Source organism: Phocoena phocoena, chromosome 2 (genome assembly GCF_963924675.1).
Source record: "Phocoena phocoena chromosome 2, mPhoPho1.1, whole genome shotgun sequence".
Taxonomy (NCBI): Eukaryota; Metazoa; Chordata; class Mammalia; order Artiodactyla; family Phocoenidae; genus Phocoena; species Phocoena phocoena.
Window position 1 is genome coordinate 86,278,622 of NC_089220.1, and position 26,932 is coordinate 86,305,553.

The 26,932-nt window shown below is 46.8% G+C and overlaps 1 protein-coding gene across 1 annotated transcript in view; it reads right to left on the reverse strand.

Moving 5' to 3' along the window:
- The window catches only part of LOC136118449 (protein-glutamine gamma-glutamyltransferase 5-like), a 67,214-nt gene extending 43,582 nt beyond the window's left edge, over positions 1-23,632 (reverse strand). The window contains 2 exon segments of the mRNA XM_065871713.1: positions 20,498-20,646; positions 23,537-23,632. Coding sequence (XP_065727785.1) covers positions 20,498-20,646; positions 23,537-23,632 — 245 coding nt within the window.
- Between the last annotated feature and the right edge of the window lie 3,300 nt (positions 23,633-26,932).

The window sequence follows — 26,932 nt, forward strand, 5'->3', positions numbered from 1 at the left end:
ATGCACAGTGGTTCTAACAGCACTTCCTTCACCCCCAGGCAGGGGGGGAAGAGGACAAAGAAGGAGCAAAGATAACACCACACCCTCAGGAGGAGAAGAGAGCAAAATGGGCCTGGAGGGGTAGGGGGCTGAGAGGGTGTCAGGAGGGGGGCGGGGGAGTGGCTGGATGACTGGGAAAGCCTGAGGAGGTGGGTGTGAGCCTCAAGAAGCCCTTCCTGCAGCAACGAAGATGTACTTGTAGCCCTTGATCTCCTTGATCTGTTGCTGCTGATGAGGACTTGCAGCTGGTGGGGTCCGGCTTTGATGGGGGTAGAGGTCCAGTTGAATTTGGATGGTGTGTCTGGCCACCAGAGTTCCAAGACTGAAAGTCAAAAAGGGCCTGTTAGAGTGTTAGACCCAAACGGTCTACGAGGGATTCCAACTCGCCCAAGAACCGCCAAGAGTCGAGAGCCGCTGCAACATGCAAGAGGTTTATTAGGAGCCGATGCACCGGGGTTCCCTGAACCTCACGCAGGAGGCCGATGGGGAACCCCTAAAAGCGGAATCACATACTTTTTATAGGTTTATTTACTCATAGGGCGGGTATATTCTCACAATGATTGGGTAAATGTGGTGACTTTTGAATTCATTGGCTTAGGAACTTTTGTCCCACCTTCTGGCCGTTATAGTTGTCTGTTCATTGTGGCGGTTAGGGCGTATACCTGTTACGGGCAACTGGAAAATTACCTGCTGTCTGGCAAGTCCCCGTCAACTGAAAAACTCCAAGAATTGGTTTCGATAGGGAGAAGGAGTGGCGCACGATAGGGAGAAGAATTGGTTTCGATAGGGAGAAGGAGTGGCGCACGATAGGGAGAAGAATTGGTTTACGGGAACAAGTGAGGGGGTGGAAAGTCCCTAAAGGCCCCACATTCCCCCCCTTTTTTTTTTTGTAACTAATTTCAATCATGGAATTTCAGTTTCTTTTTGCGAGTTTTGGTATTGTTGCCTTAGCATTAAAACTTGTACCGTACTAATGCGTTCTCTAATAAAGGCTATCAGGCGATTCAGAATGTATGGTCCAAAAGTTAAGAGCAACAATAAAATAATGAGGGGCCCTAACAAGGTGGAAACTAAAGTAGTAAGCCAGGGAGATTTATCAAACCATGATTGAAACCATCCTTTTTGATTTTCCCTTTCCTGTTGTCTTTTGTCCAGGCGCTCCCTAAGTTTGTCCATAGTTTTGGTAATAGCCCCAGAATGATCAATATAAAAACAGCATTCTTCTTTTAGTGCAGCACATAGTCCGCCCTCCTTAAGGAACAGCAGATCTAATCCCCTCCTGTTTTGCATTACCACCTCTGAAAGCGAGGTGAGGGATTCTTTTAACTGAGTTATGGAACTTTCTAACGCCCGGAGGTCAACATCTACAGCTTGCCTTAAGGCATCATAATAGTGGGGTTGTTGGATGAGGGCTGTTGTACCCGTTCCTACCCCGGCTGCCATTTCTAGTCCTAGGAGTACAGCCAGGGTGAGTGTTATGGGTTCCCTCTTAAACCTTCCTCTGCCCTCATATTTATCTAGAAAGGATGAATCTGAATGATAAATGAGTCTGGGGACCAGCTGAACTAACACACAAAAATCGGTTGAAGCTTTAAGGACCTCTAAAGAAATGCAGGGGGTCAATCCTGTGTTACATGCCCACCATCCATCCGGAGGAGGGAGGAGATACCCTGAGCCCTGTGGGAGGCTTAAATTGGCACAAAGATGTCGGTGGGACGAGGGGGGCGTTCCTACACATGTACCGTTTCCTAATACTGAGGCCAGGGTCAATTTATTATTTTCTTCTTGTTTTTATCGACATTGATCTGGAGTGTTAACATTATTATAATTAGAATTATATCCTATAGCATCATAATAAGGGGGAGGAGCAGCGTAGCAAAGCCAACATGATTTGGTAGCCTCCGGGTTTGTGGCATTTAAAACCTCAAAAGCCGCCTGGACCAATGACAGCATTCGGTCCCGGGGGGGTCTTGGGCTTGATTGTCATTCCTTTTGGCTCAAAAGTTTGGTTTCTTATCTCTGGTAACGCTGTGGGAGGGGCCAAAGGTAGCAAAGAGTGCCCTATCTCAGGGTTGGGGCCTATAGGAACTGGAGTAGGGGTTTCAATTTTTAGTTTGATGGTCATTAGTAATCCATCATCATATCCTTCTTTATAAAACCTGATTCCCCATGAATGGCCATTTATCCAGTTTTTTATCTTTTTTTCCTGGTTCACTAAAAGAAATCTTAAGGGGATGGCACCATTTAGTACATTCAGGCCTATAAGTTAAGGGGTTGGTTGGGTGTGTATAATTGGCTGTCACCTTAATAAAGTCCCAGCCAGAGGTGGGCTTCCAATAGGTGTCTCCTGTGGTTTCATATCCCCAGCTTTTGCAATAAAAGTTTTCAGTTCCTCCATATTTATAATTAAGGGACCTGTGGCGATGGAACCCGGGGCATATGTAGAAAGCAGGAGCTCTGAGCCCAGTCCTCCGAATCCCGTTTTTGCAACCCTTTCCGGAGGAATCAGCTCTAGTTGATAAAATTTTTGGAACATTATGTTGATCATAATAGTCTTCTAAATCCCAACCGGGAGCCCCTATGGCCAGTTTACAAACATCAGGAAAAAGGTTTGGCCACTAGGTCCATGGGGGAGCGATATTGCTAACAGACCATATTACATCTCCAGTCTGGGAAATTACCTGCCAGGTTAAACGCTGGGGCAGGTGAGGACTAAAATTACTCACAGTCAGTAGGGGTAACAAAGTTAAAGTTATAAATCTGATGATCGCAGAAGCTTGAGCTTGAGCGGGTTGCTGGTCTTTTGGGCTCGCCATTCCGATGTTGCAGATGCTGGTGCGGCCTTCACGTGTGAAGCGTGGATCCACGCAGCGATGCCGTCTACCTTTATAGCCGTGGGGGTGGTGAGCAGGATGATGTATGGTCCTTTCCACCGAGGCTCTAGAGTCTGGGTTCGGTGCCGACGGACGTACACGGAATCTCCGACTTGGAAGGGATGAGCCTCTGCTGGTGTTCCTGGTCGGTAAGCCTCTGCCAGCTGGGACCACACCTCCTTTTGGACCAACTGGAGTCCCAACAGCCTAGCATATAAGTCAGTGTTATTCTGACAGTCAGGACTTAATATTTTCCTTAGCGTAAAAAGAGGAGGTGGAGCCCCGTATAGTATTTCAAATGGAGTAAGATAATAGCGGGAGGGGGTATTTCTAGCCCGGAACAGGGCTAAGGGAAGGAGCACCGTCCAATCTGTACCGCCAGTCTCTATGGACAATTTAGTTAGGGTCTCTTTTAGAGTTCTATTCATTTTCTCTACCTGTCCTGAACTCTGGGGTCTATAGGCACAATGTAATTTCCAATCAGTCCCCAGGTATTTGGCCACACCCTGACTTACCTGGGCGACGAAGGCGGGACCATTATCTGATCCTATTACCTTTGGTGCCCCGAACCGGGGGAAAATTTCTTTTAAGATCTTTTTGGCCACCACAGTAGCTGTCTCCTTCGTCGGGAAAGCTTCTACCCATCCTGAGAAGGTATCTATAAAAACTAGAAGATACCTGTTACCGTACCTTCCAGGGCGTATTTCAGTGAAGTCGACCTCCCAATAGGCTCCTGGGCGGTCTCCTCTGAGCCTTTTTCCGACCTCAAGTTTTCCTTTATGGGAGTTTACCTGTTGGCATGGAATGCACTCTCGTGCAATCTGCTCAGCTAATTTAGTTAGTCCAGGGGTATCATAACCTGTCTTGTGTAGTAGGGACATCATCTTTTTGGTTCCCAAGTGTGTCCATCTGTGAATCTGTTGTAGCATGGATTTTGCTTGTTGAGGAGATAATGTTCCTTTAGTTATGGCTGGGGTACTTGTTCCCCTATCATTTGGTTTCCCAGGACTCTCATCTGATAGTTCTAGTATGATTTCCCATAGAGCCACTTCTCGTGCCACCCTATCTGCCATGTTGTTGCCTCTTGTCACCGGGGTATTGTCCTTCTGGTGTCCGGGGCAATGAATGATGCTGACTTTAGTGGGGAGCATGAGGGCAGCTAGCAGTGCCACTATTTCTTCTTTGTTTTTAATTTCTTTGCCCGCCGAGGTGAGCAACCCTCTTTGTTGGTAAATGGCCCCATGGACCTGGGCGGTAGCAAATGCGTATCTACTGTCCGTATAGATGTTTACCTTTTTGTTTTCTGCTAGTTCCAATGCTCTAGTCATGGCGATTAGTTCAGCCCGTTGGGCCGATGTCCCTTGCGGTAATGTGGCTGCCCAGATGACCTCTTTCCCGTCTACCACGGCTGCTCCCGCCCGACGCTTACCTTCCTCTAGGAAACTGCTTCTGTCAGTAAACCAGGTAACGTCGGCGTTGGGGAGGGGCTGATCCATCAAGTCTGGTCTGCTACGGTGTGCTGCAGCCAGTACTTCCTGACAATCATGGATGACGGTAGTGCTTTCCAGGTCAGGGTCGGGTAGCAAGGTGGCCGGGTTGAGTCCTGTGGCTGAGGTAAACTTAATACGATCTGAGTTTAACAGCAGGGCTTGGTAATGAGTCATCCTGGCATTTGTTAGCCATCTGTCGGGTGGCTGGCGAATTACACTTTCTAATGCATGGGGGGCTGTTATCGTTAGGTTCTGCCCCAAAGTCAGTTTGTCAGCATCTTTGACCAAAGCGGCCACCGCGGCGATTATTTTTAAACAGGCGGGCCATCCTGCTGCCACAGGATCCAATTTCTTTGATAGGTACGCAACCGGGCGATTCCAGGGGCCCAGTTTCTGAGTTAGTACTCCCTTTGCAATACCTTTATTCTCGGCCACGTACAGATGAAAAGGCTTAGTGATCCTTCCCCCGTTCCTTTTTTTAGGGCATTCTCTTGCCCAATGACCTTTTTCTTTACAGTAGGCACATTGGTCCTTGTCTAATGGCCGCCTTCTATCCGTTGTTCGCCCTTTCTGTCTATTTCTGTCTCTACTGTTTCCTCCTCTGACTACAGTGGCCAGTATCTTACTCAAATGTCTTTCTTGCCTCTTATCTCATCTTACCTCACGAGCCTCTTGTTCCTTCTGCTTTCTTTCTTCTCTTTCTTCTTCTGTCTCCCTCTTATAATATACCTTATCTGCCTCTTTTACTAAGTCCTGAAGGGAGAAACCTTGTAGGCCATCCAGCCTTTGTAACTTCTTTCTAATATCAGGGGCCGCCTGGTCAATAAAGGCCATTGCTATGGTGGCCTTATGTTCCTCAGAGGTTGGATCATAAGGAGTGAATCGTCTAAAAGCCTCCATTAAGCGTTCTAGGAACACGGTTGGCGATTCCTGGGGCCCCTGAGTTACCTCTCTTACCTTAGCCAAATTCGTGGGGCGCCTGGCCGCTCCATGGAGACCCGCCACCAGAGCCTGGCGATACATTTTCAGGTGCTCCTTACCTTCCGGGGTATTAAAGTCCCAATTCGGCCTGACGAGTGGAAACCCGGCATCAATCTCGTTAGGCAACTGGGTAGGTTGTCCATTGGCGGCTAACACATTCTTTTTAGCCTCCAGGAGAACCCGTTGCCTCTCCTCAGTTGTGAGGAGAGTCTGGAGGAGCTGTTGACAATCATCCCAGGTGGGTTGGTGGGAGAAGACAAGAGACTCTATTAAAGCAGTAAGAGCCTGTGGGTTTTCAGAGAAAGTAGGGTTATGCATCTTCCAATTATAAAGATCTGCAGAGGAAAAGGGCCAGTATTGAAGGGGCCTATTCCCGTGGTTATCGGGGGGGCCATATTCTCTAAGGGGTAAAGCAGTAGAATCCGGGGAAACAGCCCTCCGGCTTCTGGTGCCCGCCGAGGGACCCCCCCTTTCCGCCATAACAGGTGGCCCTACTGGTGCGGAGGGTTGTGAAGCTGGGGGTCCTAGGGGCGACATGGGATTTAGGGCCGGAGGATAAGGAGGTGGGGAATCTAGAAGAAGCAAATCAGACTGCAGGTCAGGATATATCGCCTTTGGCGGGTCCGGGGCAGCAGATGACTTTTCCGTGTCTGGGGTTTTCTTCAGGGCCAATATCTCCGATTGTGCTGGAGCGCATGCAGACGTGCCTGTTGAGGAAACAAAGGGCCGGACCCACGGAGGCGGGGAGAGAACTAGATCTTCCCAGACCAAGATATATGGTATCTGGTCTGGGTGTCCGTGGGGTCCTGTGTTAAAGACCCTAGACTTGACTAGCCCAACCTTATCTAACAAAAAAGATCCTTCGGGTGGCCACCCTGTCTGAAATGTAGGCCACTCAGAGGTACACAGCGTTTGCCATTTTCCTTTCCTTACTTCTACCGAAAGGTTGTGGGCCCTAGCCCTAACTTCGGTCCAGTGGCTTAGGGTAAGAGAAAGAGTCGTCGTCATAGTTTGTCCCATTGTCGTCCGTCAAAAGAAAGATAATAGTACAGAAAAACAATAAAATTTCAAAAGACACACATTGATATTGCCGCCGCGAACTTAAACCCGAAACCAACTCAAATTCAGATGGCAGCTTATATAACCTGCCAGAACCAGCCGCCGCGAACTTAAACCCGAAACCAACTCAAATTCAGATGGCAGCTTATATAACCTGCCAGAACCAGCCGCCGCGAACTTAAACCCGAAACCAACTCAAATTCAGATGGCAGCTTATATAACCTGCCAGAACCAGATGAAGGGGAGACAAAATTTGTTTCTCCTTCCAGATGGACCACCAGGGCGTCCCCCGGGGCCCGTGGACACCAGCTTTCGGCACGTCTGCCTAGCCAGGAGTCCAATACAGATTCCACAGCAAGCCGGTTCGCACGGCTTTTTCCTAATGGCGGCTAGCAACAAACAAACGACAAACAAACAGACAATTGGGCTCGAGCCTACCTGATACCTCCGACTCCCGATGTTCTTGTGACCCGGGGGCGAGAGGGGATCCCGGACGAGCCCCCAAATGTTAGACCCAAACGGTCTACGAGGGATTCCAACTCGCCCAAGAACCGCCAAGAGTCGAGAGCCGCTGCAACATGCAAGAGGTTTATTAGGAGCCGATGCACCGGGGTTCCCTGAACCTCACGCAGGAGGCCGATGGGGAACCCCTAAAAGCGGAATCACATACTTTTTATAGGTTTATTTACTCATAGGGCGGGTATATTCTCACAATGATTGGGTAAATGTGGTGACTTTTGAATTCATTGGCTTAGGAACTTTTGTCCCACCTTCTGGCCGTTATAGTTGTCTGTTCATTGTGGCGGTTAGGGCGTATACCTGTTACGGGCAACTGGAAAATTACCTGCTGTCTGGCAAGTCCCCGTCAACTGAAAAACTCCAAGAATTGGTTTCGATAGGGAGAAGGAGTGGCGCACGATAGGGAGAAGAATTGGTTTCGATAGGGAGAAGGAGTGGCGCACGATAGGGAGAAGAATTGGTTTACGGGAACAAGTGAGGGGGTGGAAAGTCCCTAAAGGCCCCACAAGAGCCTTGAGTAACTGCTTGGGTGGGTGATCTGGTTTCCTCTCTTCGTTGGTAGCACGTCCCACACCTCCCCCCACCACCCTCAACACCACTGAGTTCAACCTTCCCCAAGGAGGTGGGAAGGTGGGGGAAAGGAGGCAGCATCCAGGAGACTATGACCATCCTATGACCCCACGAGGCATCCCCTTATCTAAAACCAGCATGAGGCAGGTGGATAGCCATGGTACTTACTCATTTGTTATCTGCCCTCCAGAACCATTGTGCAGTGACTCAGAACCACCGAGAGGGTATTGGTGAACAAGATGTGGACTCTCAGGGCCTTGCCCACCTTGGCCCTCTCGGACACCTGTGTGGAGAGAAGACGGGGATATCATGGGCAACTGGCCTCATGTCCGCACTCAGTTCAGCAACCTCACTTCCCCATCCCTCTGATGACCACCAGGGACTGCTCACTTAGCACGAAGACGCTGCAGGGTCGAGAACATGAGCCCACAGTATTCACGGTTAACACATACACTGGCCTGCCTTAGGAGCTCACAGTACTACTGGAAGCCACCACCAACTGGGAATTGGCACCAAGTGAAATCTATTTCCCTCCCCGTCACCTAGCTCAGGATGGCAATTAGATTTCAATTTAAGTGCCAGCTCCAATCCGTTAGTTGTGGCTGATAGGAATGGTGTGTTTAAAAGGATCCTGAGGACAATCCAAAGCCAGTAAGAGGGTCATGATTGATTAGTAGTGTCTGACACAGGCATGGGATAAGGAAGTGGTGTCATGTGTGCCATCCATGTGCCACTGGTGATGTCATTCTGAGGCCCAAGTTGCAGGATATGTTAATGGCAGAGAAGGACCTGACCCAGGTGTCCTAGACCCCAGTCAGGATCTTCCTCCCATGCTGCTCTGTCTTCATATACATTAGCAGACCCTGAGTTTCTCCAGGTGTATTCAGTGCATCACATGTGAGGTCTGTGTCATAGCGCAGCATGGCCTTGACTTGTGAGTGGGAGGCAGGGATCCATCCTACTCACTTCTAGAGCCCCAGTGCCTAGCACAGTACCAGCCAAATGATGGATATTTGGTAAACGAGTGTTGAACTGAAATGACCCGACCACCCAGATCATACTGGGGGCACGTTCTGGCTCAACCAGAGAGAATCGAGGAGAAGGAAGAACACATCCTGACTTCTCTGGAATTCAAAGAAAAGAAACATGTCCTTTGTACTCTAGTGAGTGTGCCAAAGTTGAACAAGGTCAAAATAGCTTTGGCATCCAGGATGGTCACACAAATCATCCCGGGGTTCCTTAGCAATGGGGACCAATTAATAGCCTACTTGGCACCTGATGTGTTTGCATTGGATCCTGTTGTAACCAGGGCTTTGTGTAATGGGCAGGGCCCTCACCTCAGCCCCAGGCTTGTGTCTGCTCTTGTGATTCTGCCCACTGTTACCCCCTCCCCACTCATGAAGGCTGCCTGGCATCACTTGGCCTGATGACCTCACCGCATGTCTAGGTGAAAACTGTCAGGTGGCCAGACGGTTTATGATGTGGAGCCACTCACATCTGTTTCTGGTGGGGGTGGAGGGTGCTGTTCACAGATCCACCAGGTGCACAGTCAGGTGGGGATTAGGCAGTGGGCAAGGCCTTCAGGTAGGAGGGGAAAGTGGGGAAAGGAGGCTTCAGAGGAAGAAAAACCCTGGTTATAGGACATGGAAGTCATCCCTGCCCTCCCCCATTTACCCTTCCTTCACCTGTATTCGTTCCTCATGCAACTGCCTTGCCAGCCACTCAAGCCTCTGAATGTGAAATGTGAGGCTCACCTTTCATTTGTTTCCTTCTTTCTTGTCACCCCTGTCTTATCAGGTGACAAGGAATTTGGCCTGAGTCTCTCTCAAACCTGTCTTCTCTACTCCATCTCCCAGATACCACCTTTCTTGTCTCTTTGCCTCTGCAAAGCTACTTCGTTACTTAAAATGCCTTCAACTCCACCTCGTTTCTCTAGAGTGTCTTCCTGTGCATCTTCTGTAAAATGTCACCTCCTCTGGGAAGCCTTCCCTTTGCACAGAGTGCAAGGGACCACACCATACTGCACTTTAATCAACTGTTTGGTGTCCAAGGCAGGGACTGTGCCTTGTTAGCTGCTGTGCCCCCAGCCCCTGAATTGGGTGAGTCAGAGGGCCCCTGGGCCCCATCTCTGTCCAGATGCCTTACCTCAGTAGATAAGCGGGGAGGCCCCAGGGAGATATCTTTTAGGACCAGCATGGACCTCCCTGTCTCCTCCACCTTGGCGATGCCAGACACACAGATCAGCTTTTCATCCATCAGTTTGTTTCTATAATTGTAGGGTAGCAAGAGCAGCCACTGTGTCTCTAAGCACAGACAAAATACATCTTGAGTCCAGGAATGGGTCTCGGAAAGAGAGAGTGAAAACGTGTATGTGGGAGAAAGGAAATAATAGTTTGTGTTTGAGAGAGAATATGAGCCTATGTGCGTGTGTGAAAGTGTTTGTGTGTGTGTGTAAGAGAGAGAGACAGATGGTGCTACCCTGCGCCCCTGACCCCCCGAGGTCACTGCTGTATTTCACCTGGTGGGATGGCATCAGAGGTACAGTACCTGACATTCAATCTCCTGCCAACAGCAGCTTCACTGCCCAACGTGTGTGTGTGTGCGTATGTGCTGTGCGTGCGTGTGTGTGCATGCGTGTGTGTGCGTGCGTGTGTGTGTGGGTGACTTGTTCACGGCCCCAAGCTTCCCTCCCTGTATGTGCCTTTCCAGGCCTGCCTCATACTCACCCTCCCCGAAGTCCAGGGTCAAGTGCACTATTTGTCTCCAGAGGGGCTCCCAGGTGCCACCGTCGTGCAGCAGGGTCTGCGCACATAAATGCATCACCAGGCGGATGGGCCCCTGGGGTTGGGCTCTATCTGCCAGACTCCCGGCATTAAGCTTCGGCAGCAGATCCTGGCCCCACTCAGCCTTTCTGGTCAGGTAAAGCTGCAGCTGTGCCAGCTGATCCTCAAAGCCCCCAGACCCCAGCAGGTCCAGGAAGGGTGAAGGGGCCTTCCAAGGGCCCAGCATTTTCCAGGAGGCCTTCATGAACACAGATCGCTCCTCACGGGATCCTGACAGAAAGGAGAGCCAGGAAAGACATCAGTGGGGAGGGGTCAGGAGAACCAATGAACTTCTTGCTGGAAACAAGGCACCCAGCAACTCCCAGGTCCCCTCCCGAAGCCTCAGCCACAAAGAATAGCTGCCTAAGGAGACAATACAGCATCATGGCTGGAACGAGGGGATTGGTATTGCTTGGTGCTGGGCTCAAACCCTTGCTCTATCACAGTCCCTTCATCTCTTCGTGCTCAGTTCAGTCACATATAGCCCAGGGATATTTCCTTGCCTCAGAGAGTTGCCAAAAATTTGGGTTAAATGAGTTCCTGATTATAAGCACTGGATGGTGTTTTTTGTCATCTTTTGCGGAGGCAGTGATTAGGTGGTGATGGTTTCAACGTGAGAGCCATCCTCATGTCCTTTGGGAGGCAACACAAAGGAGGTTACAGCTGCCCCCCTCCCTGAAAATCTGGGGCCCCAGGCACCTTCTGGGTACTTGTAGGAGCTGGTGATGTTCTGGCTCTGGTCTGACCCTACCATCTTGGTGCTGATTTCCTTCCTGATGGAACTGATGATATGGGCCAGGAGTTCCTGGGCCTGCGCATCCTCCAACAGCCAAACGACTTCATCGGCGTTCACCTCAGCATACACAAATGGGGTGTTGTAGGGCAGGTGGACCTTCCCTTCCCTGATGGCCTTTACGGAGGCAGGGCCACAGTGGAACAACCCTGTTCAGGGGACAGGAGTTGTGGACCATTAACTTGGCTGCTGACATATGGACCAGGGCCAGCGGGTCCTGGCCATGGGAGGTAGAGGTAGGGAGATGGGATGGGGAGGGGCAGTGGCATTAATGACCCTCATCCATGGGGTGCTCTCCAGTTCCCATTAATTCATCTGATGCTCACAGCCGTCCTGGGAAGCAGCAGTCATCACCTTCATCTTCCCTACTTTACAGGTGAGGAAACAACTGAGAGGTCCAGTGACTCATCAGCTCACCCAACCGTCAAAGGCAAAGTTAGACCCCTGACCCGAAGTTGTCTCTGCTACGACTTTGGAAAGCGGATGAAGTGGGAAAGGCATCATTCCTTTCTGGCCTCCTGCTCACTGGGTCAGTCACCCTGACCGGCGTCCCCACAGAGCCCAGACCCTTCCACAATGGTCTGCTCTTACCACTGCTGGTTTGCTGGGGAGTGGGGTCCAGAACCTGCCACTCGTTGTATCCTGGAGGGAGATCTTTCTGGATCATCGAGCACTCATTCCAGACATGGAAATTCCTGCAGAAAGCAGTAAGGAGAAAAGGACTCGCGTTTTCAGAGGATTTGCCAGGTATCAAACCCTATACTGAGTGCTTTATATCATTGTTTCTTCTTTTTTTTTTTTCTACATTTTATTTGGAAGTAATTTCAAGCTTATAATAAAGTTGCAAGAATAGTACAAAGAGCACCCATATACCCAGTTCATCTATTGTTAGCATTTTGCCCCATTTGCTTTATCACTAGCTTTCTTTCAGTGTGGATATGAAAATTTCTTAGAATAGGGATCTTCCCTTGTGTACTCTTGTACAGTTATCAACCTCACACATTTAATATTGATACTATCCTTGGGCTTCCCTGGTGGCGCAGTGGTTGAGAGTCCGCCTGCCGATGCAGGGGACACGGGTTCGTGCCCCGGTCTGGGAAGATCCCACATGCCGCGGAGCGGCTGGGCCCGTGAGCCATGGCCGCTGAGCCTGCGCGTCCGCAGCCTGTGCTCCGCAACGGGAGAGGCCACAACAGTGAGAGGCCTGCGTACCGCAAAAAAAAAAAATTGATACTATCCTTTTATCTACTTTACTGTCTATATTTCAATGTTGTCAGCTAATAATGTCCTCTATGGCAGGGGTCCCCAACCCCCGGTACCGGCCCATGGCCTGTTAGCAACTGGGCCGCACAGCAGGAGGTGAGCGGCGGCGAGTGAGCAGAGCTTCATCTGCCGCTCCCCATCACCTGCGTTACCGCCTGAACTATCGCCGCCCACCCCTTCCGTGGAAAAATTGTCTTCCATAAAACCGGTCCCTGGTGCCAAAAAGGTTGGGGACTGCAGCTCTGTGGCATTCTTTTCCACCCAGTCCAGGATCACACATGGCATTTAGTTGACCAATACCCTTTGCGTCCTTTGATCTGGAAGAGTTCTTCCGGCTTTGTTTTATCACATTGACATTTTGAATACAATATTTATTTATTTATTTATTTATTTATTTTTATCAGAGTGGCCCTCATTTTGGACTTGCCTGCTGTTTCTTCATGATTAGATTCAGCTTACGTGCTCACAGACAGAATTCTACACAAGTGACATGTCCTTCCTAGATACACTACTGCTCATTGACCCAGAGAAGTTTCAGCCCTCGAGGAGCACAGAGAGGGAGGGAGCTCCAAGGACAGCAGCTAGTTCTCATACAATTCAAAGGTCTCACCTGGAAACTGGCTGGAAAAGCAAAAACAGGAAATCAGATGTGGGGTAGAGCAGAGGAGAAAGGAAGCGACTAGAGATCCAAAAATAAAGGGACACACAGAGACACACACAGACATATATACACATGCCTGCAGAGAGGGAGTGGGGCAGGGAGAGGAGAAGTCAGCAGAGACCAAAGGAAATATGCAGAGGCAGCTAGTCCTGGCTTTGCCCTGACAGAGAAACAGAGAAATGTGCTCTGTTTTCTGAAACAGAAAGGCTCAAAGAAGGAAGAGTAAGATGAAACAGATTTTGAGGTCAGTATTCAGAGGACACACAACCTATTCATTTGGTTGCCAGCTTCAGAATACATTATCCCATAGTCTTCTGTCTCTGAAATGAGCTTGATGTGGTGATCTGATTAGCCAGAACAGCTTTCTGGCTGGGGGACTTATTCTCTGAGCATCGGCAACAATGTACGGGGCAATATTTCCTCAAGGCCAGACAGCATCAGGCCAGAATTTTCCTACCCTACCTGGAACGGAACAGAGACCTGTAGGAGACAGTGCCCCTTACCATATTTTGTCCCGTTTCTGAGTTGGCAGCATCTCTGCATGTTGGTCATAGTAGGTGTCGATGGTCAAGTTTGCATCCACGTTGTGTGCAGAATGGAAATTGGAAATGACACGGGTTGGAACACCTAAGCATCTCATTACTAAAGAGAAGAAAAGCATGGGGACTAACAGTTTATTTCAAGAAGAATCATTGGTTTCATGAGCATACTTTCTCACTTTCAAGCTGGAGGAGAAAAAAAGGCCAAGATTCTTGCAGATCCATACCTGTAACTCCTTTATCCTCAAAGCACCTCACCCAAGCCCAGAACCTTGTGGCCTACCTGCCCTATCCATAGTCTCCATTCCACCAGGAGAAAGAAATCATTTGAGGGTCACTTAACAATTAACAACAACTCAATTTATCATTTAGGGATTTTTCCATTCAGCAGCTTTCCAAACTAAAAAAAGAGAACCTAAACATTTGATAATTCGAAAGAAAAATTTTAAAAATTAGACCTATGCTATGGCCAGAAGAGAAGCTGTGTGACCTTAGGTAACTGGCTTAACTTCTCTGGCCCTTAGTCTTCTTATATGTAACAAAATGAAGAGCTGGACCAGATGATTTTCAGTTCTGAAATTCTGGATCTGTAATTATACTCAAATAAAAGGGTTTGGAGGAAAGAAAGAAATCAAAGCACAGATAGAAGAGCCAGATAGACTTATGGAGATACATGGAAGACAGCGACGAAGGGAACCTTGCATGTACGAGGCAATGACCATCTTTGATAAGACAACAGCACCCTCTTGTGGCTTCTCAGGAATCACACAAAGCAGCCACTACATCACTGTCATCCCCACCACCACCACCACCACACACATTTGACCAGGGCCAGATGAAATTAAGCCGACAGCCAGGTGTGGAAGCAAGCAAGGTGAGTTTAGAGAGAGGTTTCTCCCACCCTTGTCCTGCTTAGGAGCAGATGGTGCCCACTGAGGCTGCTGGGAGGATTACAATGCTTTGAAATGTAAGAGGACTATTAAGAATGACCAATCTTTTTGTTTCGATTCATTGAAGATCCCCAAAGGACGCCACCTGTCCACAGTCGCCTATCCACTGCCAGCACAGCTCCTCGGCTTTCACAAACCCTTAACCCTTGGTGAGAGTTAGACCAGGGCTGCAAGTGGCCAGAGGCAACTTGGCAGGAGCAGCTTTCCCCTCACCCAAAGGTCGTAGACTCTAGGGCCTAGCCGTGGGGAGAGGCTCAGAGGTGGAGCAAAGATGCAGACTTAGACCTTCTCCCTCTCTTTGCAGGGTCTAAAGGCCTGAGCCCTCCTCCTTAACACCTGCCTAGTCAGGGACATCCCAGCCCAAGGCAAATTTGGCTGTACTAAATACTGGCACTGTGCTGAGCATTTTCCCGTGAAAACAAATGAACAAAATGAGGTCACTTGATTTGAACACTCATATTTAAACCCCTCCACTGTCTGTAGCACCTGTACGTAACTGCCAAGCTATGTTGCCCCTCTCAGAAAAATCTAGAACTTTGTCTTTGGACCCTGTCTCTGTCCTCCCCATTCTGTGCTCCCTCGTTCTCCAACTCAGAGTCAACACATCGGTCCAGTAAACATTTCTTGAGCATCACAATGTAACAGGCAGCACTGTGCAAGGTACTCCTGCCTCTTGGGGGAAGATAGGCAGGCACCACAGTGCTTTCCATCTTTCCCTCATCTTCACAGATAATCTATCTGATCAATGACTTGGGACTAAACTGTAAATAACTGATAATGCATAAAACATGGATGCTCCTTAAGGGTAGTCAGCAAAGTAGTAAATCTCTAACTGTAACTCCTCAAGAATCCCTCTGAGAAGTGTTTGGGAGCCACCAGCTCTGCCCACAGATGAGATCAGGCTTCCAGATTATCTGCTTGCACTTCAAGCTTCCCTCAACCTGCCCCTGACTCCAGGCTCACCTTGAGCTGAGAAGCCTGAGCAGGTGTCAGAAAGAAGCCAGTTTTGCCTCCACTTTGGGACCACAAGCTCCTTTATCCAGGTGACCATTTTAATAGCCTAACTGCTCCATCAAGGAGATTGAAGAGTGATTGCAGCAGGTCACACCTTCCTTGGTTATTGCAGGATTCCTTGAGACTATAGAGTGTGCTGGTTAAGAGTCAAGTGACCACCACTCCTTAGCCATGGGGCTGTGGACAGGCCACAGTTAACTCAGGTGAAGTGGAGATAATCCCAGCCCAACCTCGAAGAGTTATCACGAAGAGTCAATAAGTGATTCTGCATTCCCATCTCCCCCTCACTCACCGGTACCCATAACAGCTGCAAATACCCAGCACTGCCCATACCTCACAGGCTGCCCGACCCTGGCTGCCCACTGTCACAGGATGGCCACGCTGCCCGTCCACTCCAGTGGGCTGACCCCCGGGGAGTAGTCTTCTCTCCAGCTCCCCTGCAGCACACCGCTGTCATCATTGCTGTTGATCTGCAGAGGAGAGACAGGTGGGTTTTCGCGGTGCGGTGGTGGGGTGGGGTGGGGGGGAGCTCAGGCAGGGCCGGGGAAGCTTCTGGCCTTACCATGGCGCTCACCACCCTGCAGACACACACCACATTGTTCCACTGGGAGTAGTCTTTGGTTGGGTTCTCTAAGAAGTACAGGCTTTTGTTCAGAATCTGAAAGCAGATATCTATCATGTCCTCTTCAAACGTCCAGGGGATTTCAAGGAAGGACAAAGAGAAGAGTAAAAACGTCTAGAATTCTGAAGCCAAGTCAGTAACACCGACGTTTGGGGTGGGACTAAATATCAGACAAGTTCCTGCCTTCAAAGAGCTTGTAAGTCAAGTTGGGAATGTGTTAAGATTCAGAATTTTGAAGAACTAACCTGTGTGTTTCTGATGGAAAATGCAAATGGAATTTGGAAAGATGCGAGTCAGCTGAAGGCATCAGAGAAGGCTATTGGAGCCGGTGGGCTTGGAAGGACAAGGTAGACAGGAAGAGAGCGGGGTGGAGGCATTCACCCAACGTCTTTGGGCGTGATGGGTACCAGAGACAGAGGCTCAGAGATTTTCCTTCTGGAGGACTTGCGAGAATAGGAAGAGATCGGATGCATACATATAAGGCCAGGCATGTGAGGAGAGGGGGAAGAGCGTGGAGAACCTTCAAATCAGGTAGAGGGTTCAGTGCTGATGGTGTGAGCACAGGAGAAGCCTGTGTACACTCATGACATACGGCTACAACATGTATTTGCTACATGTGTCGTAACCCTTTTGGCTACCAAATACCCTGGTATTTTTCTAAGTTTCAAAAAATTACACAAGTTGTTGGAGAACAGGGAACCTGATCTTCCTCAGCAAGGCTCCCTGCTTCCTGTCCCCAACCCACTCTTCCCTCCCGGTGGGTGTGGACAGGGCTGAGAAGGCAGTGGGAGGCCGAGAGAAACTATCCCAGCCACGGCTGGTGGTTGAGAGTAGAAAAGTTGCCCAGAGTCAAAGGTCCCCCGCTGTGTACCTTAACTGGATATTTGGTGTTATTAAAGAATTGCTGTTCATTATTTCAGTTATAATACTGTATTGTGGCTCAGTTTTTCAGAGAGTCATCATCTTTTAGAACTATATTTGGAAGTATTACTCGATTAAATGATATGGTAATTTGCTTCCCAAAAATCCAGTGATGAGATGCGAGGAATGGGGGAGAATACACCAGGGATCGGCAAAGTTTTTCTGTAAAGGACCAGATAATAAATATTTTAGGCTTTGCAGGCCATAGGGTTTCTGTCTCAACTACTCAATTCTGCCATTGTAGCATGAAAGCAGCCACAGATGATACCTAAATGAATGAGCATAGCTGTGTTCCAATGAAATGCTGTTTATTAGACACCGAAGTTTGAACTTCATATAATTTGCACATCACAAAATACAGTTGGCCCTCTGTGTCCGTGGATTCTACATCCATGGATTCAACCAGTAGGATCAAAAATATTAGGGAAAAAAATTCCAGAAAATTCCCAAAAGCAAAACGTGAATTTGCTGCACAGTGCCAGCAACTATTTACATAGCATTTACATTGTTTTAGGTGTTATAAGTATCTAGAGATGATTTAAAAGTACATGGGACGTTGTGCATAGGTTATATGCAAATACTATGCCGCTTTATTTTTTATTTATTTATTGGGGGGTGAAGTTGAAAAGAATAGTTTTATTGCTTTGCCAAGCAAAGGGGGGCACAGAGGGCTAATGCTCTCAAAACTGAGTGTCCCGAGCTGGAGGGGGTAGTGAGGAGTTTTATAGTAATGGTTCAAAGAGGAGGGTGTGATCAGCTCATGGACTTTCTTCTGATTGGTTGGGGTGAGGTAAATGGGAGTCAGCATCATCAACCTTCTGGTTCCAACCGGTCCTGGGTCCTGCCAGTTGTGGCAGCATACAGTTAACTTCTCCCACCTGGCAGGGGTTTCAGTATCTGGTTTCAGGACTTAATGAAGCTCAGGTTCTTGATGTCTCATGGCAGAAAGAATTCAGTGAGAGACAAAGTGATAGGTAAGAAGTGGATTTATTTAGAGAGAAACACACTCCACAGACACAGCATGGGCCATCTCAGAAGGCGAGAGCGGCCTATGCCACTTTATATAAGGGACTTGAGCATGCTTGGATTTTGGTATCTGTGGAGGCGTCCTGAAACCAATCCTCTGCAAATACTAAGGGATGACTGTGTTATTTTTTATTTTATTTATTATTATTATTATTTTTTGCGGTACACGGGCCTCTCACTTTTGTGGCCTCTCCCGTTGCGGAGCACAGGCTCTGGACGCGCAGGCTCAGCGGCCATGGCTCACGGGCCCAGCCGCTCCGCGGCATGTGGGATCTTCCCGGACCGGGGCACGAACCCGCGTCCCCTGCATGGGCAGGCGGACTCTCAACCACTGCGCCACCAGGGAAGCCCAACTGTGTTATTTTTTAAAAATTCTTTTTTCAGCAGTTTATAAAGTATGAAAACCATTCTAAACTCTTGGGCCATGCAAAAACAGGCAGTGGGCCACATCTGGCCCACAGGCTATAGTTTGCAAATCCCTGATTAGATGAAACAAAATACACCATAAATTGATCACTATTGAAGGTAAGAGGTTCATGGAGTTTCATTATAGTAGCCTGAACCTCCATGTTTTAAGTTTTTCATAAAATGTTAAAAACTGAGAAGGAAAGACATCTCCCCTTCCCTCCTTGTGCCTCTCACTGGAAGGGAAATTGGTCCAGCACTGCACATCCTGACTTCTGTTAGTGGCACTTCATAACCTAATAGAGTTGTCTAAGGCCCACTTCAAGTGACAGTGTTACCTGCCCATAGTTCCAGGGCCAGGGGGTGATGACTCTTTCATGACCATTGTAAACAAAGCCATAGTCCATCATGATATACTCCTGCAGCAGTATTTCACTTGGCAGGTAGATGTCATCCTCTGAACAGTTCAGAATAGCAGAGGGGGCAAAGCCCCAAACCAAAAAACAAACAGTAATAAAATTAAAAACAGTAATGACAGTATCTTGCTGGATAATCAGATAAGCAATGGGTTGATGGCAATAGAAATCAAGACTGGACCCCTTAAAAGCCTGTGTGCTTTTCTAGAGGCCAGCAATATAATCTATACTTAAAAAAAAGATGATCTTTTCTTGGTTATAAAAGCCTCAAGCTTTTCATAGAGATTTGGAAAATATGGATGACAGAAAGAAGACAATGAAGATCTCCCCTTCTTACTACTCAGAAACAGCCATCGTTACATTTTAGTGTATTCTGGCTGTGCTCTCTTTCTCGGCACATATATGTAATTAGAATCATATGTGTTCCATTTCCTAATTGATTTCACTTAACATCACACCATGAACATTTTCATCATGCCATTAAAAATTCTCTGTAAAGATGATTTTTAGTGAGCACATGGTAACACATTGCATAGATGTGCAGCATTTTATCTTCAGGGCTTTCTAAGTAGATCCTCACAGAGTGTTCCCAATGGATCAGTTAGAATTACAACCTGTGAGCAAGTTATACCTGCACTTCAAGGGTTAAAAAGCAGGATGAAAGTCCCCAGAGTGTGGGTTGTGCTGTGACCAGGGCCCTGAGAGATCTCCGTCTTCAGAGTGTAGGGACCAATGACTGCATTGGCTGGTGTGAAAAGGGAGACAAAGAGTGAGTTGGTATGAATGGTGAAGTCAGAAGCACTCCAGACATTGCCTTGTCAGACCTGGGTGAGCAAGAAGGTGGCTCAGGTTCCCAGCAGCTCGGTGGGCTGTGGTCCTGTGTAAGAGAGAATGACCCCAAAGTGAGATGCAAAATCTATGTGACATGATTTCAGAGGAACTGGGAGGACCCTTACCTTCTCCTACCACTTGCTAATCCTTTTACTGCCACTGGGTGTCCTTGGCCACGCACTTAACGATCTGTGGGCCTCAGTTTTTCAATCTGTAAAATGGGATCTTAGTAGTACCCACCTGAAAGTCTTGTCACAGGGATTAAATGAGATAAAGTGTGTGAATTTTTAGCACAGTGCCTGTTGTGTATTTAAAAGTTGTCTGTTATTATCACAATCTTAGTTTGCTGAGTTGGCCAAATCTTTTCTTAACAGCGCTAATAGGGTCCCCGGAGAAGAGAGGGGAGGGCAGTTCAGAAAGGAGAGGCAAGGGCTTCCCTGGTGGCGCAGTGGTTGAGAGTCTGCCTGCCGATGCAGGGGACGCGGGTTCGTGCCCCGGTCCGGGAGGATCCCACAGCCGTGGAGCGGCTGGGCCCGTGAGCCATGGCTGCTGAGCCTGAGCATCCAGAGCCTGTGCTCCGCAACGGGAGAGGCCACAGCAGTGAGAGGCCCACGTACCGCAGGAAAAAAAAAAAATGTGGAAGTTCAGAAAGGAGAGGCAGGGGCTCTTGAGGTGAATTTTGTCTTGGGGAGGGGCGGGCTCATCTGTCTCAGCCACAAAGATGATGTAGTCAGTCCCAGAGTGGAAGCGTTGGTTGAAACGCAGCTGGATTGTGAAGGACTCACCGCGGCGCATGATGAGCCACTGCAGGCCCATCTCCTGCGTGTGATGCTCCTGGTTGTTCCTGGCCTTCTACAGGTCGACAGACCTGAGCTCCAAGGCTGCCCCTGGGACGGGGGTTGGCGGGGGGACAGGTCACTGCCCAGCTATGGCTCCCTGGGCTCAGCATCCCCTGACACTTCGTGACATTTCATGGTACCTGGCTCTGACTTGGTTAAGACTGCTGTCCAGATCTTAGCCCTCTGCCACCTGCCCCCTAATCTCAGGACTCAGCCTCAGAGAGCATTTCAGCATCGTGATCCCAGTGACCTCTGGACCTGGACCTGGAGCCACAGTGCTTGAGAACTGGGGTCCCAGACAGCACAACATTTCCAGATAACTGAAACTTAACCTCAAAGTGCCGCCATGTACTCTTAATCACTTTTGTTGACAATCTTTCTAAAAATTACTCTATTATCCTGATGATAGAAGAAAGAGCATACTCGAATTTTGTATGAATTAAGTCAATGAGCTGACTGGAGGCTGGGACCTCAGCTACAGGCAAGTCCCTGCTTTAGGATATGGGGGTGGGTGGGCACCTCAGGGTTATTTGCAGCTTATTTCTTGCTTCTCAGCCATGTTCCAGGTGGATGAGGGTACTGGCTGCTTCCTAGGATGTACACTTAGTGTGTAATTTTAAAACTCTCATAGCATAATGGGCAAGGTGCAGGCTCTAACCATCTTGGCTGTGAGACCTTAAGCAAGCCACTTAAGGTCCCTAGACATCAAAAAAATGGTGACAATGGTGTTCCTACTTCCTAGAATTCATGTGGGCATTAAGTGAGGACTCACAAGTAAAGACCTTAGCATAGTGGCGGGTGCAGGGTAAGCACTCAGTCATCAGTAGTTGCTCTTAGTACTGATAATAATGCAGCCTCAGATTGGATTTGCTTTGCTACTTTTGCTGGTGATAAAAATTCATTAGGTCCTTTCCCCCAGTAGTACCTCAGTTTATCTCAGTGGTTCTCAACAGGGGCAATTTTGCCCCCTAGAGGACATTTGGCAAAGTCTGGAGACATTTTTGGTTGTCACAACTCGGGGAGAGGCTGCTACGTGTGTCTAGTGGGTAGAGGCTGGGGATGCTGCCAAACAGCATCCTAGAGGAAAAACTCGTGTTTGCTCCAGCCAGTTTTTGTGCCATTTGCATTTTGAACTTTTTTCACATAAGTTCTCTATATTTTCACTAAATGAGTTCACTTTGATAGTTTTAGCCCATCTTTGTTACCTGGCTGGATTTTTTTTGAGTCCTAATTATTTCACCTAAACGCTTTATCTTACTATCTGGGAGCTGGCTAAACAGTCTTCCAGGTCTTTGGCCAAGTCATTGGTAATACGATGGTTCTAAGCATTAAGGCTCAAGTCAGAGGCCAGTGGAGTATTATTGTTGGAGATTCCTTCCACGTTAACACTGAGCCATTAGGAAATACTCTTTAAGTATAGTTGTTCAACTAGCTGTGATTACATCTAATTCTTTAGGTGAGGAAATTAGATTAGGTGTTTTTAAATTTCCTTCACAGTCTAAAGTCAAATCCAGCTTTCATTTTGCATCTTTCCCACAAATTTGTCAAACCTCTGGCTGAAAACAGAACGTGCATGATGGCCCCTTGGCCCTCCCTCCTAGTAACAATCTTTCCTTGAGGCAGATTCAAAGATGAATCACTGGATCAAATAGTACAAAGTTTTTCAACCTCTTAAATGTAACTTAGGCACTTAAATAGTTATATTATTGGAATGAGAAAATTCAGGGCAAGATCTAAGACAGATGCCTGTGAGTTATTAAACAACATTTTGTAAACACGACTAATCTATTAGTAGTTCGTGAAAGCAATTTAGAGAAATGTGACCAATCCTTTTTTTAAAGAATAGAATAGAAAATATCACAATGCATCCTACATAGGAAAAGCAAGCATAATTTTATGTATTATATAACTGGATCATGATATAAATTGTGGGTTATAGCCAAAAAGTTTGAAAGCAACTAGCCTAGATCCTGGTGGAAACTGATACATTTCATTTGTTCCTGAGGGGCCTGCATTTTCATACCAGGACCTACTGAGCCTTCACAGAAGCCTCTCCACCCGATACATAACAACCAATGGCCATTTGATCCTGAAAGATCAGATACCTGAAAGGGGCAGTGAAGAGCACACAGGTGTGTGCATCACCTCCACGGGGGGGAACGGGACTGGGGGCAGCCTTTTCCTGGCCGCTGCCCACAGCTCAAAGCGTTGTTCCTAAGGGCAGCCCACTCAGTTTCCCCTTTACCCAGGCCAACTATTGGTTTAGGAAGGAAAGGGGAGGGGGAAGAAGGAAGATATCTTCCCCTCCATGCCCAAGGTTTACAATGCATGGAGAAAACTCATTCTCCATTAGGGGACTCAGTTTTTTGTTTTTATTTTACTTAATATAATTATGCATTTGGCTCACTGAAGTGCTTTTCATGTCAGGGAGACAATGACTTTAGAGAACAAAAGGGAGGGCCTTCAAGGGAGCAGGCAAAGAAAGCCAAGAGGATTAGGAAGAGGTTCAGCAAAGCAGGCAATCAAGCAGAATCAATTAGTAAAAAAACATGGCAACGTCCACAAGTCCTTCTTGCCTTGGCCACCAGCCCACGCTGGTTAATGACAAGTAAGAGATGTAAAGGCCGGCCACATGACTCCTGGTGCTTGACTAAGATAAAGACAAGGATATAAAAGGATCAAAATATATCCCCATGCATTATGAGCCTTAAAACAAATAGAGAATTTAGAACAGCCATCTGCCTGCAATGAGCTCTGAGATGCAAAGCTCCTGCCATCTGAGACATCAAAAACCAAGCCAGCCCTGTTCTCCTGAGTGCCCGTCTCCGCCTCGGGTCTTGGCTCAGAGGTAACATCACACAGGGGCTTTCCTTGACCTCTGAACATGATGCCCCATCTCCCACCCTATGATCATCTGCCATCACAACACCCTTTTTATTTTCTGAAGAGCACTTCATAGCATCTAGAATTAGTTCCACGGAAGCAGAGACCTTGGCCATCTTCTTACACCTGGACCCCCTTTGCCTAGAACGGAGCATTGTTCCTAATTGCTGATAATTACAGCTAATGTTCGCTGAACGCTCACTACATGCCAGCCACTGTCAGAAGCATTTTACGTGTCTGAAATCGTTTATGTCCTTACAGCCTGTGGATGGAGGTGTTCATATTGTCCCTGACATGCAGGAATGGGAGGACTGGGATCAAACCCAGGCACAATCTTAACCTCCACAATCTCCTGCCTTTTCCTGGTGGGTGCTCAGAGATGTTTGCTGAATGGATAGGAGCTTGCATGTGTGAGGTACAAGGAGAATAATCTGGCAGGAGGGCAGTGGGGCTGTAGAGGAGGAGGAGAGAGAAAAGCCTGTGAGGGCAGCAGGGCCAGGATGAGGAGTGGCTTGAATCCAGGCAGAGATGCTGTTATTTTCTCAGTAGTAATGGGTATACCTCTCCTTGATGGAAGGATAAAGTGTTACACCTTTCTGAGGGCAATTTATCAACATTTCTTACAAAATAAAAGAAAGCCTTAAAACATAAATTCCTTTGATCCACAGATTCCTCCTCTAGGAATTTTTCCTAAGAAAAAATCATAATTTGTGTATAAAAATGTAAACATAAGGATATTCAGTGCAACCCAAATATCCTACAATGAGTCAGATACATAAACTTTATTCCTCTCATCCTGATGTAATCAACAGAAGGACAAAGGATATTGGGAAATAATTCATGAGATATTAAAAAGCAACATAAGAAGCTTAAAAAACAATACGTTACAGATTAACTGTAGGTGGTAAAATTATGGGAAATTTTTCTTTACTTTGAGCTTTTCGGTGTTGGTCAAGCTTTTGCCTTGAACATGTATTACTTTTATATTTAAGGGAAAGTGTTCCTTTGATTAAAGGCAGGGTTTTTTTGTTTTTTGTTTATTATTATTTTTTTTACAGCATGTTCTTATTAGTTATCTATTTTATACGCATCAGTGTATACATGTCAATCCCAATCTCCCAATTCATCCCACCACCACCACCACCCCCCCCCGCCGCTTTCCCCCTTTGGTGTCCATACATTTGTTCTCTACATCTGTGTCTCAATTTCTGCCCTGCAAACCGATTCATCTGTACCATTTTTCTAGGTATCACATATATGCGTTAATATATGATATTTGTTTTTCTCTCTCTGACTTAACTTCACTCTGTATGACAGTCTCTAGATCCATCCACGTCTCTACAAATGACCCAATTTCGTTGGTTTTTATGGCTGAGTAATATTCCATTGTATATATGTGCCACATCTTCTTTATCGAGTCGTCTGTTGACAGGCATTTAGGTTGCTTCCATGACCTGGCTCTTGTAAATAGTGCTGCAATGAACACTGGGGTGCATGTGTCTTTTTGAATTATGGTTTTCTCAGGATCTATGCCCAGTAGTGGGATTGCTGGGTCATATGGTAGTTCTATTTTTAGTTTTTTAAGGAACCTCCATACTGTTCTCCATAGTGGCTGTATCAATTTACATTCCCACCAACAGTGCAAGAGGGTTCCCTTTACTCCACACCCTCTCCAGCATTTGTTGTTTGTAGATTTTCTGATGATGTCCATTTTAACTGGTGTGAGGTGATACCTCATTGTAGTTTTGATTTGCATTTCTCTAATAATTAGTGATGTTGAGCAGTTTTCATGTGCTTCTTGGCCATCTGTGTGTCTTCTTTGGAGAAATGTCTATTTAGGTCTTCTGCCCATTTTTGGATTGGGTTGTTTGTTTCTTTAATATTGAGCTACACGAACTGTTTATATATTTTGGAGATCAATCCTTTGTCCATTGATTCGTTGGCAAATATTTAATCCTATTCTGAGGGATGTCTTTTCCTTTTGTTTATGGCTTCCGTTGCTGTGCAAAAGCTTTGAAGTTTCATTAGGTCCCATTTGTTTATTTTTGTTTTCCATTTCTCTAGGAGGTGTGTCAAAAAGGATCTTGCTGTGATTTATGTCAAAGAGTGTTCTTCCTATGTTTTTCTCTAAGAGTTTTATAGTGACTGGTCTTACATTTAGGTCTCTAATCCATTTTAAGTTTACATTTGTGTATGGTGTTAGGGAGTGTTCTAATTTCATTCTTTTACATGTAGCTGTCCAGTTTTCCCAACACCACTTATTGAAGAGACTGTCTTTTCTCCATTATATATCCTTGCCTCCTTTGTCATACACTAGTTGACCATAGGTGTGTGGGTGTATCTCTGAACTTTCTATCTTGTTCCATTGATCGATGTTTCTGGTTTTGTGCCAGTACCTTGTTGTCTTCATTACTGTAGCTTTGTAGTATAGTCTGAAGTCAGGGAGTCTGGTTCCTCCAGCTCTGCTTTTTTCCCTCAAGACTGCTTTGGCTGTTCAGGGTCTTTTGTGTCTCCGTACAAATTTTAAGATTTTTTGTTCTAGTTCTGTAAAAAATGCCATTGGTAATTTGATAGGGATTGCATTGAATCTGTAGATTGCTTTGGGTAGTATAGTCATTTTCACAATATTGATTATTCCAATTCAAGAACATGGTATATCTCTCCATCTATTTGTATCATCTTTAATTTCTTTCATCAGTGTCTTATAGTTTTCTGCATACAGGTCTTTTGTCTCCCTAGGTAGGTTTATTCCGAGGTATTTTATTCTTTTTGTTGCAATGGTAAATGGGAGTGTTTCCTTAATTTCTCTTTCAGATTTTTCATCATTAGTGTATAGGAATGCCAGAGATTTCTGTGCATTAATTTTGTATCCTGCAACTTTACCAAATTCATTGATTAGCTCTGGTAGTTTTCTGGTAGCATCTTTAGGATTCTCTATGTATAGTATCATGTCATCTGCAAACAGTGACAGTTTTTCTTCTTCTTTTCCAATTTGTATTCCTTTTATTTCTTTTTCTTCTCTGATTGCCTTGGCTAGGACTTCCAAAGTTATGTTGAATAATAGTGGTGAGAGTGGACATCCTTGTCTCGTTCCTGATCTTAGAGGAAATGCTTTCAGTTTTTCAACATTGAGAATGATGTTTGCTATGGGTTTGTCATATATGGCCTTTATTATGTTGAGGTAGGTTCCCTCTATGCCCACTTTCTGGAGAGTTTTTATTATAAATGGGTGTTGAATTTTGTCAAAAGCTTTTTCTGCATCTATTGAGATGATCATATGGTTTTTCTGCTTCAATTTGTGAATATGGTGTATCACACTGATTGATTTGCATATATTGAAGAATCCTTGCATCCCTGGGATAAATCCCACTTGATCATGGTATATTATCCTTTTAATGTGTTGCTGGATTCTGTTT